Consider the following 12,479-nt stretch of genomic DNA (forward strand, 5'->3'; position numbering starts at 1 on the left):
CTGGCGCTGCCGCCGTGACAAGTCTGGGCCTCTGGCCTTCAAGAGCTCAAACTCTACAGGGGAAAGAGGCGCATAAATAAGTAGCTGAGAGATGATGATGAGCAGGAGGAGGAGGAAGAGGAAGGGAAGGGGAAGGGAAAGTCGCAATGCTAAGATAAGGCCATGAAGCCTATGCTGTACCGTCAGGCATAACCTTGCAGATGAGACTGCCCGGCCCCCTGCCCTCATCCTTGCAGGTGCAGCTTCTCCCCTTCATGACATTACCTGCAAGACAGGAGCCCCCTCGAACCACCTCAAGGCCTGCTGTGAGGAGCAGAAGTGGAGCCACCAGAGGTACTCAGAGCCTGTGTTAGGATAATTACGACGAGGGAGGAGTAGGTTATTAAAGGGGACTGAAAAGATGAGAAAGTCTTCTTGATAGCTTTAGGTTCCAGCTGAGCCTACAAAGAAGAGTTGTTATTTGAAAAACAAACAAACAAAAAGAACAGCTAGAGTCTAGATGCAGCCAACAAAGCGTTTTTCAAACAGCAGGAGCAGCTGGGAAATGGAACAACAAACAGAACACATCCCAGTTCAGGGTGTGGTGTGTGGGCTGATGGATTAAGGGAGAGGTACACCGAGATTCCAAGAGAAGTAGAGAAAATAAAGCTGGAAACCGAAGCGAGACCCAGGTCCTAAGCTGGAAAGGCATCTTTAGATACCTCTGGTCATAGGGACTAACCATTGCTTTTCTGTTACCTAAGTGAAAAGGTATTTCTTGTCTCATAATCCTGTTTTTCTTTCTATTTTAAATTTAAAATTTGAATTCTAAGCCTATAATACCCCAATGGCTCCATACTATATGTTTTTGTTTCTCTACCTCTGCCTGGAGCACTTATCATGGTAAAAAAAAATCAAACTCAATTAAGTGCATAACACAAACACAAAATATAATTACATAAAAATCAGACTGGTAGGCTGTTATGCTGGATTTTAGGACATTTGCTGTCTGGTTTACAGTTAGTGAAACAATTAACAAAATCAAGCCTTGTAGGCAATCTCAGCAGGAAGAGATAACCTAAAATGTCATCGGATAATGGTTTCAATTGTTGTATGAATTATTAACTTCATGTAAAACTTTAGAAAAAAGTCTGAGCGCCCCCTTGTGGTAATAAATTTTCAGATAGGATTCAGATAGGAACTCAAATCCAAATTCTTTGTGTTTGAGTGACCCAGAAGAGTTTGTTTTTTTTTCCAGACAAAAAGACCAGGAAAGCCCTGAAAAATGTTTTCAGAATGTGCAAAGAGGGCTGTTTATTTGAAGGACATTGAATATCAGAAATATCAGAGTGGCTCTTGGACAGCATCCTGCCAACAGATGGAGTGTGTGTGTGTGTGTGTGTGTGTGTGTGTGTGTGTGTGTTAATGTGTGCTAATTACTAACATTTAAAATATTCTAGTACATGGTGTAAAAATCCAGGTTTCTCTTTAAATGTCGGAAGATCGGGGAGCCCTGAGTCGGCAATAATTAGCTAGAACCGAGTAGCTCACGCTCCAGGACAGTTCTCATTTCACCACATTTCCACGAGACAACGTCACTTACTGTGTTACTCTCTTGGCTGCCTTGGCTTCTGGGTTCATGATCCCCGTTAAAGCAGGAAGTACGTTAACAAAAAAGCTCCAATGTTGAAAGAGCACAAATATTTGGAAAAGGATTCTTCTGGTTCCCAGATTTGTCAATTCCTGGCTGGGCCACCTTGAGCAAAAGCAGTCTGTATCATTAAGCCACCGCATTCTTGCATTCTCATCATTTCTTGTATTTAGCCAATCCTACGTTTTTTTTTCTTTTAACTAAATAGCGTAAAAATAGAGCATGTAGAGCAGGTATGGATTATACTCAACACTCTTTTTAAAGTGATGTTTATTTCTCTAAAACAAGGGAATTATGATTGAGCTTTCAACTATCTAGTGCATAGTGATTTAAACACCTTTTACGGAGTCCCACCCACTCCCACATGAGGTCTTAAGCAATCAAAACCATTCAAAGCAGTGCCCTCTGGTTGACCCTTTCTTATCAGTGATGTTTCTGTTTCGACTCTAGGGTCACCTTCTCAGTCAAGCTTCCCTGGTTACCTTGCTAAAGCAGCCTTCCCAGCCACTCTATCACATTTAACTCATTTTTCCTTTTTTCTTAGTCATTGTCAGTAGCAGAAGTTGCTTGCTTCGTTTTCAAACATTTACTCGGGTGTTTATTCAGGTTGTTTTTGTGATGGCTTATTGTCTGCATCCTCTTTATGGAAAGAGATCTGTTGTGTTCAATGCTGGGTTCCAGAGCCTAGTACAGTGCCTGACACTAAGTGCCCCACAGATATTTATGCACTTTGTAGGGCAGTGCTTCCCACCCTATACTGAAGACTGGCTGGTTCTATCTATTCCTACTTGTTATCTCCAGGGAGATTAGACCCAGTCAGAAAACGAATAATGATAACAACAAAAATCACATGGCCGACGGGTAACGCTTTTAGTCGGGAACCTCAGGAACGGCACTTGAACTCAAACTTTGGCCCTCACTCCTAGGCCAGGCTCTTTCCCTCCACCACTCAGCCCCCACAATTATCTAGTCGCCTGCCGAGTTAAGATACATGGGGGCCCATCTGTGATAAAGGTCCAAAAGGCTGTTTTCACTGGGTCTTATCTATTGTTCCACTAGGGCCGTGGTCGGCAAACTGCGGCTCTTTGGCCCCTTGAGTGTGGCTCTTCCACAAAATACCACGGCCTGGGCGAGTCTATTTTGAAGAAGTGGCGTTAGAAGAAGTTTAAGTTTAAAAAATTTGGCTCTCAAAAGAAATTTCAATCGTTGTACTGTTGATATTTGGCTCTGTTGACTAATGAGTTTGCCGACCACTGCACTAGGGGCAAACAATCCTCATGGAATCACCTCACTCCACATTCAGTTGCGATCAGTTGAAATTCCAGCCATGGGTCCTTTTGCACCGGGCTGATTTTCATCTGTTGGTGAACTATTTCAGGGTCACTTATGCGTTTCTGAATTCCACCTCAAACATATTTATTAACTCTGAGGTCAATAACCCGAACACCTTGCCCTTCAACCTATCTCTATGTGGCTAATTCTCATTTCAGCGGTGCCCTTAATTACTTCACAGAGTTTATATGATGGTCAAGCAGAAAAATTAATTATACCATGACTGCAAATATTTTGAGCTCCATAAAAACAAGAATGACAACCATGGTTACTGCTGAGCACTAGCTACATCCTAGGCACAGTACTATGTTCTATGCAGGCTTTATCTCTTTAATCCCAAATAGAGAAGCCCTATGGAGTAGGACTCTTATTATCCCTCTTTTTAGAGATGGGAGATTTTGAGAGGTTGAACAATTTTCTTAAAGTCACGTGACATGTGTTCATATTTGCCTATTTTAAATGAGGATGAACATTCCCATGAGATGTCTGGTTGACCAACAAACAAAACATCAAAGCAGAATTGCTGAATTATGAGCAACAAAATGAATAACATTTTGGTGCCTCCTAACCTGCAGTATGGAAGCAAAAGATACCTTCTGTAGCTCTAATATTCTCACTAATATTGCAAGCCAGCACTGAGCCCTGAGCCTGGCTGAGTCATTCAGATACATAAGTATGAACCAATGCCAAGCTGGAATGAGCTAGCTACGTTTATTCAGCATCTACCTTCAAAAGTTCCAAAGTTTTGCAAAAATATCAGAAGTCGTACTAACCAATTTTCTTTTTTCGTTGCAAACACTGTATTCCTGTTTTCAGCAGAAACCACACAGCACAGAGAATAAAGCTGGGGAGCTCCTTCTTTTGGTGCAAGGCTTAGTTGAGTCCAGTCTCACCCTCCCACAACAACTCCCAGAACCCTGCAAATTCTGACCCATAGTGTTTCTATCTTCTGCATTAGGCAGGGCACCTAATTTGTACTTGTTTTATTTATTTTTCTATATAAAAGGAGCACAATTATATTCTATCTCACTGGAAATCATAAAGTTAGAACTTTGCTTTCCCTTTGAAGATCAAGGCATCCAAAATAGCTGTTAATTAATAATTATCGAGCATATTGGTGAATATGTTTTCCTATCTGAAGTACTACATGATCTTTAATTACTCTTTTCATTTCTTTCTCATCGCTTAACTTAAGCATAATGTGCTAGCTGGTGCAGAATGTGTTTGTTTACAAAAGAAATCCGTTAATAAAATGGACTATAATAATGGGGGTCTTATTAAAAAGATGTATCTAGATCCACAGATACTTGTCCATGTACTAGTATGGAAATATTTTCAACAGCTGTCTGGAAATTGAAAGGGTAAAATTTTCTAAAAATGCTTAACTTAAATAAGGTGGGTATTTAGGTGCAATGAAAATCAAACTTATTTTTAATTTATAGAAAGATGGAAATTGCATACCATAAGCATTTGTTCAAAAAGTACATTGCTCTTAGGAGATGAAATCCTTGGGGGACAGTTTGTCATTTCTCATCATCTTCCTTATAAATTAGATGAAAAATAAGGGAGTGTAATTCGCATTGTAAATTTGGCAACACACATAAACCAATTCCCTAATCTTATTACTGCACAGTACTCAAATGATCCAAGTAAAAATAAGCACTAGCTTTATTAAATCATCTTCATTATAATCTAATGAGACAATAAAATCAGCATATCAACAGATAATTTCATTTCTTACATCATAGTGATAATTTCATGCAGATAACAGAAGTTTTTGTTTCACAATGCAACTGCTGTAAGTTAAATTGATTCAATTTAATTAACAAGCATTTATTCAGAGCCTACCTGTGCACAGCACTATACTAGGCATACAAAAGAGATAGAAGATAAGATCCCTGCTCATTGGAAGCTTACAATCTGGATAGGAAAGATCCACACATACAAGAAACAATAAAGAACCATTACAATTCGCAGGAAAGTCAATAAATTAATAAAATCTGAATTAAAAACAAAAGAGTCCAAATGAAGATTATTAAGGCAGAGATACAATTGGGAATAAAGACTAGTCTGGATAATTTGACCAGAGGAAGCAAGCCTTGAATTTGGTGAGATGGAAGTAATGAGCACATGGATTGGTAGAGGAACAGGGTGATCATTCGATGGCCAGTAAAAGATAGAAAAGAAGGAGATATTCAAAGACAGGGCAATACAAACCAGCAAGTCAATTGCAGGGAATGGCAGGCAAATTGGCTTACCTCTGGAAAAGGACATGAGCTAGGAGGTGTAATTGAAGTCACACAGGCCGGCTAAGAGCATTCAAAGTCAAGTTAAACTTTAAATAAATAATAATGCTTAAGCACATCTATAAACTGAAGCTCCACCCCCCTATAAAAGTGTTTTCCTAACCTTAACAAAAAGCAAAGCAAAACTATGCAATATGAGGATCTAAACTCAGGAGATATGATCATTGGAGGTCAAATGATCAGACTGTGATACAATAGCAATCATTTGTGGTATCTTTTTTTTTTTTTTACTCATAAAAGTTGGGTTGTACCTCCTCAGCCCTGTGCTGATCTGGTCCTTAATTCACTTAGATATTTCTTCAAAAACAGCCATTTTATTTTATATTAAATCCAGCAGCAAATAAAAAGGCCTTGAGTGTATATTTGTGTGGGTCATGGATGGGGAGACAAGTAGGAAAAATAAAAAGAGAAAACAGGGCGTTGGTTTCAAACAGTGAGTTAACGAACGCTTAAAATGAGTGCTTTAATCTCCCTCCAGGTCCCTCCATGCTGTCTCAAAGGGTAATAAGTTATGAAGATATTTCTAAACTTGGAAAAGAAGGTATAGTAGTCCTGCTCCCAGGCCAAGAACACTAAGGCAGAAGAACTGTACAAAGTGAAATGAGCATAAGGTTTCCAAATTAACCTATATTGCTAAACCACATCTTCTTTTAAATTCAATTTGTTAGAGAAAAAAAATGTCAAGGAAATGGGTCAGGGGAGAAAATGGCAGTGCGGGAACAAATCCTTAATTTGGATTAAGGTGGAGATCCTCTTGTCTCAGTAGGCCTGGTGATGACTTATTGACCAGTCTGACCTTGATAATCCATCAGGGTTAAAACAGGAGCAAAGCAACTCCACAATGCTTGTTCCTGGGCCTTCACGTAAGCCATTGCCTTTAAACAGCAAGGAGAAGAGTACTTCTGGGTCCCCAACATATCTGTGGAAGTTACTGGCCACCAGCAGCTGCAGCTGTTCAAAATAAATACATTCATTAATAATAAGAGAGAGAGAAGATAAGGAGGAAACAAAAAAAGATGTTGCTTTCAGTGTGCTTAAGGATTCTGAATGAGGTACCCTGAAATCCATATTTTCCAAATGTGTTGCACATTGAGTCTCTTTTTTTTTTTTAATTAATCAAAATTTTTAAAAATGTACTTTTATTGATTTCAGCGAGGAAGGGAGAGGGAATGAGAGAGAAACATCAATGATGAGAGAGAATCATTGATGGGCTGACTCCTGCACGCCCCCTACTGAGGATTGAGCCTACATTACAACCCAGGCATGTCCCCTGACCAGGAATCGAACCGTGACCTCCTGGTTCATAAGTTGATGCTCAACCACTGAGCAACACCAGCCGGGCCAGTTTCCTTTTTTAAGGTTATTTTTTCAATCTTTATTGCTGAGAGTATTACAGTTGTCCTCCCCTATTGCTTCCCTCCACCCAGTTCCTGTCCCTCCCCAAGCCTTCACCACCCCATTGTCTATGTCCATAGGTAATACATATAAACATATAAGTTTTTTGGTTAATCTCTCCCCCCTCATACTCCTTTACCTCTGAGATTTGCCAGTCTGTTCCATGTTTCCATGCCTCTGGTTCTATTTTATTCATCAGTTTATTTTGTTCATTAGATTCCACATATAAGTGAGATCGTGTGATATTTATCTTTTTCTGACTGGCTTATTTCACTTAACATAATAATCTCCCTCCAGGTCCCTCCATGCTGTCTCAAAGGGTAATAAGTTCTTCTTTTTTACAACTGCATAGTATTCCATTGCATAAATGTACCATAGCTTTTTTATCCATTCATCTCCTGAGGGACACTTGCACTGTTTCCAGATCTGAACTATTATAAATAATGCTGCTATGAACATAGGGATGCATATATTTGTCTGACTGGTGTTTCAGGATTCTTAGTATATATTCCTAGAAGTGAGATCACAGGGTCAAATGGGAGTTCCATTTTTAACGTTTTGAAGAAACTCCACACTGTTTTCCACAGTGGCTGCACCATGTTTCTCGCTCTATCCCTTCCTCTCTCTCTAAAAAGTTAATAAAAAACATCCTCGGGTGAGGATTTAAAAAACAAATAAATAACATAAATAAATAAAAATGGGCAAAGAACCTGAATAGACATTTTTCCAAAGATGCATACAAATGGCCAAGAGGTACATGAAAAGGTGCTCAACATCACTTAATCATCACAGAAATGAAAATTAAAACTGCAATGAGATACCACTTAATACCTGTTAAAATGTCCATTACCAAAAAGACAAGAGATAAATACTGATGAGGATGCCAAAAAAAGAGAACCCTTTATACACTGCTGGTGAGAATGTAAACTGGTGCAGTTACTGTGGAAAACAGTATACAGATTCCTTAAGAAATTAAAAATAGGACTATCATATGATCCAGCAATCTCATTTCTGGATATATATCCAAAGAAAATGAAATATTAATCAATATTCCCACATTTACTCTAGTATTACTCACAATAGCTAAGGTATGCAAACTACCTAAGTGTCTATCTTGTCCCTCTATGGATAAATGAATTAAAATTTCTTTAAATGGCATAATTACCCTAACTAAGCAAATCATTCCCCAGGGCTGCAGAGAAATCCGGGTCCCAGGTGCCTGCCAACGGCCGGAGGGAAGCCCGGGTCCCGGGTGCAGGAGGGAAGCCAGTGCCAGCAGCCAGGGGAAGGAAGGCCTACTCTTGCACGAATTCGTGCATCGGGCCTCTAGTTAATTAATAAATAATAAAGAATAAACTGTTTTGTGTACTCATAACTATAAACTGACTTTTGCCCACCCGTGTGGTGTGTGTGTGTGTGTGTGTGTGTGTGTGTGTGTGTGTATGCGTGTGTATCCCAGTGTCCCAATGGAATAGTATTCAGCCTTATAAAAGAAGGCAATTCTGCCCTTTGAGACAATATAGATGAAATGAGGGGACATTATGCTAAGTGACATAAGCCAGACAGAGAAAGACAAACACTGCATGGTATCTTTTATGTGTAATCTAACAACAACAACAAACTTGACCTCAGAGAAACAGAGAGAAGAATGGTGGTTGTCAGCAGCATGGGGGATGGGGGAAGAGGGAAAGGGTGGTGAAAGGGTATGCATTTTTAGTTATAAGATGAATAAGGTCTGAGCCTGTGATGTATAACATAGTCACTGTATATAGTAATACTGTATTGTATAACTGAAATTTTCTAAAAGAACAGAACTTAAGCATTCTCACCAAAAGAAATAAAAAGGTAAATATGTGAGGTGCTGCATGTGTTAATTCCCTCGATGATGAGAATCCTTTCATAAGGTATGTGCTCATCAAATCATTACATGTACACTTTAAATGCATTACAATTTTATTTGTGAATTATATCTCAATAAAGCTGAAAAAAAGATGATGCATTTAGGAAAAAAAAGTGGCTTAGTGACAAAAAAAAAAAAATCTAAGAAAAACATAACTAAGGATACAGCTGCATTCAGCCCCGGCCCAGAAGCTCAGCCTACATGAAAGGAGAGCCATGTTGAAAGAACCACAGGAAAATGCAGCTCAGCCCCGACCGCTTCTAAACTTGGGGCACAATGTGGCCTGAAGCCATAGAACCACTCTCCCGTTCATCTCTGGGCACCAATACATTTCTCTTTTGCTCCGCTTAAACCACTGTAGGAGTTAGGTAGGAGGGAAAAAGAGTTAGGAGGGAAACGTTGAAAAATTGTTCACTCCATTTCTTAGGCATCACTTTTCCATGCGGAACACAAAGTAGAGTAATTTTGACAAATAGAAATATGCTTGACTCTAATATTTTAAAAATTAACAAGATTAAAAAGAAAGGAAGGTTAATGAATCAGAAAAAGCTTTGACGATCAATGGTGGTGAGCAGAGGACCCTCATGGGATATTCAGTGTGTCTTTCTAGGTACAAAAATGGTTCAAATGGGCAGGAGAGAGTCTGCATTTGTATCTATTTGTATATGACTGTACAGTGGGTTTTTTTTTTATTTTCAGTCATTTTGCAAGATCACTTTGCTGTCACTACTGCTGAGTTGACATCCCGAATGTTTCTTTCTCCCGCTGGGACAACAAGCAAACCCCTGGAGAAGATGCCTGAGAAGGGCTAGGAGGGCGGACAGCAGGAATGGGGAACGATTTGCTTAGTTAGGGTAATTATGCCACTCGGCGGCAAATGCCCCCATTTAAAGAAAGAAAAAAGATCATACTGTTTGTAGGCATAGAAGGAAATTGCAAACATAAACACATCTCCAACCTGCTCGAGCCGCTGCCATCTTCTTGTTTCGCAGTTTGTTCTCCAGAGCTTGCTACACAATGAAAACGGGGGAAGAAAAACATGAAATTTGCTGGTGTTTTCCACTACTTCCGTAAAGGCGATAATTCTGTGAAATACGTTGTAACTTACCTGTTTCATCTTCTTTTGTAGATCCAGGTTGGCTTGCTTCTGGCCCTTTGCGGTAGCATTCAGATAATAGATGGTCAGACTAAATTTTAAAAAAAGATAGCATGGATGGCATTTTTTCAGTTTCTTAGTATTCCTCTTAAATTTACAGCCAGTCATAGAATGTTGGCACTGGAGTAGACTTTAAGGTATTTTCTACTCTAAACCTCTTATTTTGTAGATAAAAAGACTGGGTGAGCCCTAGCCAGTTTGGCTCAGTGGATAGAGTGTCGGCCTTGGGACTGAAGGGTCACAGGTTCAATTCCAGTCAAGAGCATGTACCTTGATGTCATCAATGTTCCTCTCTCTCTGTATCTCTCCCTCCCTTATACTTTCTAAATAACAATGGAAAAATATCTTTGGGTGAGGACTAACAATATCAACAAAAAAGACTGGTTGAGGCACAGAGGGGTTAAAGGAGCACACTCAGTTACACGGGGACTGGGCAGGAGTGGACCTGGGAAATTGACCCTCGAGTCTTGTTCTCCACAGCCAGGGGCTCTGTTCACTGTGCCTCACTGCCTAATGTTAGCCTCTTCTTGGAAATGTAGTAACATCGGTTTAGATTATAATTGAAAGTAACATTTTAAATGGACGTCAATGGCCTCCAAGAGAATGGACTATCTACTGAAGCTTGGGGAAGGTGTCGAATAAAAAGGAAACTGACTTTCTGCCTTAAATTCCTTCCTTTGGCTTTTATAACTAAGAATATAATCCTCACAGTCATAATTAATTAACATTGATTTTTTTCCATGTATTGTTTGATTTCTCCCTCCTTCAAAAAGAAGATGCTTTCTAAAGGGATATTCTTGCCTTTAAGGTGACATTTACATTTCTAGAAAGAGCAAATTCCAGCCAAACATTGCTGCAAAAATCAATATGCTCATCTGTACTTAAAGCAAAACAAATAAACAAAAAGAAAGAAAAAAATGCAATTTAAAAAAAGTAACTGGCATTGCTCTTTGTTGCAAATAACTGGATACTGAACACATTTCCTCTGCTCACCAACGTGCCAGATTATATCCTTTGTGAGCCATCTGGTGCTGGCAACACAATTACTGATATGGCTTAGCTGAGTTTGTTTACCTCCTATGTGAGTGGCAGGAGTTTGAATGAAATTACATACATGAAAGCATTAGGTACAGTATCTGGCATAAAGTAGGTGCTCAACAAATGTGTGTGTGTGTGTGTGTGTGTGTGTGTGTGTGTGTGGCACGCGCGTGTGCATGTGTTATCAATAATAATAAAAGTATAATATGCAAATAGACCGAAAGGCCGAACAGTAGAACGACCGTCTGGACGCCCTTCTGGATGAAGCTAGGGCTGCGAAGGTCTACTCTTGCACAAATTTCATGCATTGGGCCTCTAGTAGTCGTATAAAGCTTTTCTTAGAATAGTGCCCAGAATAGGAGGGGAAACTCAGAGACCTCACAAGTCATTTGCAGTTCTGGATTTCTCTGTTTATTCTCCACTTCTTTTCCCATCTTGTGATGTACTTTAAATGTGTATTCTTTATAAATCATTTTCTCGTCTCCAAAGGAATAAAACTTCCTGCAGAGAGCTAACCTAAACTCTACTCAGTTACCCAAAACCACCTAAGATTATTTAATATGACCCACTGGGGAAATTCAAAATGCTTGTAACATTCTCTAATTAAAGGTAATAAAAAGCCAACCTAATTGCTTGGGCCCCATAAAGTGGAACAAGAGACTTCAGGATTTAAAAAAATAAAATCACCAACAAAACTGAAATTTGGCTTTTAAATGAGAACCTGAGAACTGAAATTAACCTTGCAGTCTCTCTATTTGACCTTCTCCTATCCTGCCTGCTTTCCTCTAGACCTAGTCACACTGTACAAGGTGGGTGAATGGTGGCCTCCAGGGCAAATCTGATTCTTGGCCTGTGTCATAAGGCCCATGAGCTAAGAATGGTTTTTATAAGAATTTATATAATATCCTCAATTTTACTTCTTGGTCCACAAAGCCTGAAATATCTACTCTGCAGCCCTTTAAGAACAAATCTGCTTACCCTGGGAATAGAGTATCCCTCCTGAACATGCCCACTCATCCCAAACTCAGTGCTTGGCACTGCAAATGAGTGGGGGAAATAAGAGGTGGGAAACAGACATGGGTTTGAATCCACTTATTAGCCATTAGATTTGGGGAAGATCTTCATGTGCTATCAATAATAAAGGCCAACTTCTTCTTAAGGTTCTTGTGCACATTAAATGAGTTAATATGTGGGTAAGCGCCTGCAGCAAAGGCCGTGTTAGCTCCTCTTCCACACCCCAAGACAGCTTATGAAAGACTTAGCTAGTGGCACTGGAACACTGTTGCTCCTTTGCTTAAAAATAAATCTATCAACTAGTTAAGAATATAGTCATAAAATCTGACATTAAGTTTTGTGTGTGTGTGTGTGTGTGTGTGTGTGTGTGTGTGTGTGTGTGTGTTTAAATGAGATCTCATTTATACCATCAAAGGGCTTTGACTTTTAAAAGCTGCAGGATACATAACATGTTCTCAGAAGCCGCTCTCTTGTGAAAACGTGGAGCAGGAAAACTCGCTTCAAGGCCATCTGGGGGAACAGGCTGCCTCCAGCTTGTCATTTTCCAACACATCTGCACCAGAGACTTACTATCGGATCCTAAACGCCACCCCATGGCCCAGGTTCTAGTGGATACTAGTCATCTGTCCGGTAAGAATAAAGAAATATCTAAGCTATAGTCTCTTACTTTCTTAAAAATTAGAATGGGATTTTGCAGAAAAGTGTCAG

At 39.6% G+C, this 12,479-nt stretch overlaps 1 protein-coding gene across 1 annotated transcript in view; it reads right to left on the bottom strand.

The window, feature by feature from the left end:
* Positions 1–5,972: 5,972 nt before the first annotated feature.
* The window catches only part of TMC1 (transmembrane channel like 1), a 308,867-nt gene continuing 302,360 nt past the window's right edge, over positions 5,973–12,479 (bottom strand). Inside the window, exons 22-24 of the mRNA XM_079791452.1 lie at positions 9,672–9,750; positions 9,522–9,573; positions 5,973–6,219 (exon numbers count right to left, since the gene is read on the bottom strand). Of these exons, the coding sequence (XP_079647578.1) occupies positions 6,197–6,219; positions 9,522–9,573; positions 9,672–9,750 (154 nt within the window). The 3' untranslated portion in view covers positions 5,973–6,196. The remainder of the gene's footprint in view (positions 6,220–9,521; positions 9,574–9,671; positions 9,751–12,479) is intronic.

This window comes from Cnephaeus nilssonii, assembly GCF_951640355.1.
Source record: "Cnephaeus nilssonii genome assembly, chromosome: 14".
Taxonomy (NCBI): Eukaryota; Metazoa; Chordata; class Mammalia; order Chiroptera; family Vespertilionidae; genus Cnephaeus; species Cnephaeus nilssonii.